This window comes from Astatotilapia calliptera, chromosome 3, assembly GCF_964374335.1.
Source record: "Astatotilapia calliptera chromosome 3, fAstCal68.1, whole genome shotgun sequence".
In the NCBI taxonomy this organism is placed as follows: Eukaryota; Metazoa; Chordata; class Actinopteri; order Cichliformes; family Cichlidae; genus Astatotilapia; species Astatotilapia calliptera.
In genome coordinates, this window is record NC_137424.1 from 13,120,891 (window position 1) to 13,124,686 (window position 3,796).

General features: G+C 41.6%; 1 protein-coding gene across 2 annotated transcripts; it reads left to right on the forward strand.

Annotated features, from left to right (window-relative positions):
- Window positions 1-323: 323 nt before the first annotated feature.
- Window positions 324-2,692, forward strand: LOC145425173 (uncharacterized). Of its 2 annotated transcripts, XM_080298169.1 has the most exons (4): window positions 324-686; window positions 1,432-1,563; window positions 1,648-1,740; window positions 2,505-2,692. In XM_080298169.1, exons 2-4 carry the CDS (start codon window positions 1,475-1,477, stop codon window positions 2,653-2,655), a joined length of 333 nt encoding a protein of 110 aa, XP_080154295.1. In that variant the 5' UTR covers window positions 324-686; window positions 1,432-1,474; the 3' UTR covers window positions 2,656-2,692. The 2 variants fall into 2 exon arrangements, with proteins under 2 accessions (XP_080154295.1, XP_080154296.1); XM_080298170.1 differs by lacking the exon at window positions 324-686 and having other exon boundaries at window positions 895-1,563.
- The last annotated feature ends 1,104 nt before the right edge of the window (window positions 2,693-3,796 follow it).

Consider the following 3,796-nt stretch of genomic DNA (forward strand, 5'->3'; position numbering starts at 1 on the left):
TTGTTCTTTAATTTCTCGTGTCTCAAGCAGCAGTTTGAGGTGAAACTATGGATGCATGAAAGAGCAGCTGAGCCAAATGAGAACTGAATTTCAACTACAAAAGATGATTTTCAGAAATATTTTACATTTTTTGAAGTTATTTTAGATTTGAATGAATCATGAATGAAGAAGCATTACCAGAAAAATTAAGAAGAAAAGACAACTTGAGTGAAAAACAAATGACACTGTGGCTTTATTTCTGTTAACTTCCTGAAAATCATCTGTGTTGTTATGTGTGTGATCAGCAAAAAGGGATAAGAAGCAGCACTACCGTAAAACTTAGCGTTGAAGCTCAAGTTTGGCAGATAACGGGTGGCAGGCGTGGCTCACACTTGACCACGGTGTTGGAGAAACTCTGAGCTCCGCGTCTTTATAATCACTCTGCGGAGCTCACAGAGACTGCAGGGAGGACAGGAGGACAGAGCAGACTTTGTGAATTATTTTTTATCTTAGATGTAATATAAATCCAACACAGGCCTCTGAGGAAAAGGATCGTGCTACAAACTTTCGTTTCTCTTCCAACAGAAAGCAGAGGAGTGGAGTTACTCAGAGACTGACTGGATTAAACACACCAAAGGTTTATATTCCAGTTGGACTGTATCTCTTACCAAGGTCTGCACTACGTATCAGGATGTGATCTTATTCAGGTAATATCAGGGTTCTTATAGGGGTTTGTTCACAATAGTAACTTATGCAGCCATTTTTCATTCTCACTGACCAAACTTTTTACAACATGCTGCATTTTTAATAGTAAACTTCTGTTCAGTGCTTTTCCTGTCACACACTCATACATGTGTTTTGTCTGCAGCAGCTGTGTTGTTGTTGTTAGCTTGTATTATCTGTTTAATCTCTTCAACATGGTTTTAGTTTTCTTTGTAAAGTCAGCAGCTCTGTCACTTTTCTCTGACTCCTCTTCTGCTCGACACTCAGCTGACACTCAGTTTCATTTCCACATTCATGAAGTTGTTGTCCAAGCGAATCATAGGCTCCATGATTGGTCAGCAGACTGTGTCCAGGCAGACAGGTTGGATAAGAATAACAGATTTATGTTTGATTACGCCCGTTTCCAATTCAGTTCCAGTCATTCCTGGCCCCAGGAGGTTGATGGGGGTGGGAGATGGGGGGCAGTGGGTTGTAAGCACAATGTAGATGAGTGGAGGCTTAATGTACTTAAACTTCCAGTCACAGTGAATCAGTGTGTGTCAGTGAATGCATCATGTGTGCTTCATGGCTCCATCTAGTGGACTGATAGTAGAAGTAGAGCAGCTGATGGCAGCTTCCTGTGCCTCACACTGCTGTCTGACTGCATTCAGCTGATATTTGGACAGCACACATGATGGAAAGGAGGATTTTGGTTTATGTGCACATGAATGATTTGTGTTTCCTCTGCAGGTGAAGGTAGAAAGTGTGTGTGAGCTGATGTGAATTGAGCAGCATGGATCAGTGTGAGGACAGAGAGGAGGGAGTCCCTCCCTCTAAAAGCACTCTGTGTGGGGAACATGAGAGCCAGACCAAAGCTCAGAGGTGAGATGACCATCTCTAACTGTCCATGACTCTTCTCCATGTCACAGCTCAGCACTCACATCACTGCTCCATCATTATTCACAGGAACCAACCTGGACCTCCACCCAGCTCTGTGTCCTTACAGAGTGACACATCTAAAGATGTCATCATTGAGTTTAAAGTCTCTGCTGCAGAGAGGTGAGCTGTTAGTAACAAGAACTCTCTGATTTAAATGATTTTGATGTTTCCTGGTTTCTAAAATGCATCTCTGTAGCAGAGCAGTGTCTCCAAGGACACACAGGCTCAGCTGTAACTGTCAGTTTATCTGGTTTTAAGACACATTTGGACACAATTGGCTGTTTTTAACTATGTATTTTAATCAGAGGTGTAAATCTAGACCTCACACATCTGGATCCTAAACTATGATAGAAACAGCTGCTAGCAGTGGGTAGTTTGACTTTGATACGCTGCTCTAGAAAGCAAACAAAGGTTTGTGCAGCTCCTCTTCAGAAAAGTGTTCAGAGAGCAGCTGCTGTATTAGACAAAGGCTTGTCGTGTGAGCCCAGATGTGTGTAACAGCTGGATGAAGGAGAACCATCACAGTCACGTCTCCATCCCGCCTTTATTAATGAACTTCCTGTTGCTTACAGATGACAGGAACACAAAGTGTTTGTGCCACGTGATGCTGCAGGATTTGTTAACGTGTCCATGATGGTAACATCTCCTCGTCTAACTGCAAACACATGAGCGCTCCTAACGGCAGCTATCACAGCCACACAGGCAGACTGTGTCTCACTGTTGCATTCAGGGACATTTGTTTTCCTGTAAAAAGCTGAACTCTAATCTAAGAGGACTGTTACTGACAGCAAACAGCTGCATTATCTGCAGTCTGTGTGACCACAGCTGCTTCAATCACTTTATCAGAGAATTGATCATTGAATAAAACATGTTTGTGTCTGCAGAGGTCAGAGGTCACAGTCTGCAGGATCCAGCTGTCCGTCTGTGAGGAGTGACCGGTCCAAACATTACCCTCCACACTTCTGTGGTGAACCTGAACCAACGAGGTCAGAGACCTGTGATGACTCCTTTACATGTTTGTGTTTTCCTGGATAAATATGACCAAAGATTCATTAAAAAGATAAAAATCTTAGACTTTGTCCTGTAGCGCTGTGTGGCAGGCAGGATTGGACCCAAACACAACAGGATGAAGTCAAAGAGGCAGCTTTATTTCAGCTGTGAACATGCAAACAGCAGAAATAAGGAAACATAACTGTAGGTTTGCAGTGAATGAAGCCTCAGCTCGACGCTCCACTTTGTCCCTCTTTTCCTTCTCCAAACAGCCACATCAGGAGTCTTTGATGGAGTTTTAAAATATTTAATTACAAATATCCAAAGATGGGTTCAGGATACCTGAATCCACAGTTATTAAAGCTAAAATAGTTCACAGGGTTTGGACTCTGTTAGGTGACGAGAGAACATCAAAGTGTTTTTTATCTTTAAACAGTATTTGTATCACTTCAGTTGCTCTCACAGCCCTGTTTGTTATTTTAGTAAGTAAGTAAGTAAAGTTTATTTATTAAGCGCTTTTCATAGACAGGTAGTCACAAAGTGCTGCACACACAGATTAAAATAAACAGTACGATAAATAGCAAAATGCACAATATACACAATATAGAGTTTAAATGTAAATGAAAAATATAAAAATGTAAACAGCATTGGTCAACAGAAAGCTTGTTTAAACAGTAAAGTTTTTAACTGTTTTTTAAAGGATCCCACAGAGTCAACCAAACGTAGTTGTAGAGGTAGACTGTTCCACAGCCTTGGTGCCACAGACTGAAAGGCTCCGCCCCCTTTCGTCTTCAGACGTGTTCTGGGAGCAACCAACAAACCCTGAGTCTGTGAGCGGAGACAGCGAGCAGCAGTGTATTTAGTGAGAAGCTTGGATAAATAATCTGGGGCCATTTAGTGCTCTGTACGTTAAAACAATCATTTAAAACGAATTCTAAAATCTATTGGGAGCCAATGTAAAGAACATAAAATAGGAGTGATGTGAGCTCGCTGGGTAGAGCGAGTTAGTAGTCTGGCTGCTGTGTTTTGTACAGCTTGGAGGCGAGAAAGAGATGATTTATCCAAGCTGGTAAACAGGGAATTACAATAATCTAAACGCGATGACACAAATGCATGGACAATTTTTTCCAGTTCAGCTAAGGAGACCATATGTCGCAGTTTAGAAATATTCCTTAAATGAAAGAAA

Coding starts and splice junctions, on each gene's coding strand:
- LOC145425173 (XM_080298169.1), top strand. CDS start 1,475: ATGGATCAGTGTGAGGACAGAGAGGAGGGAGTCCCTCCCTCTAAAAGC. Junction 1,564..1,647: donor AGCCAGACCAAAGCTCAGAG/GTGAGATGACCA, acceptor CATTATTCACAG/GAACCAACCTGGACCTCCAC. Junction 1,741..2,504: donor AAAGTCTCTGCTGCAGAGAG/GTGAGCTGTTAG, acceptor TTGTGTCTGCAG/AGGTCAGAGGTCACAGTCTG.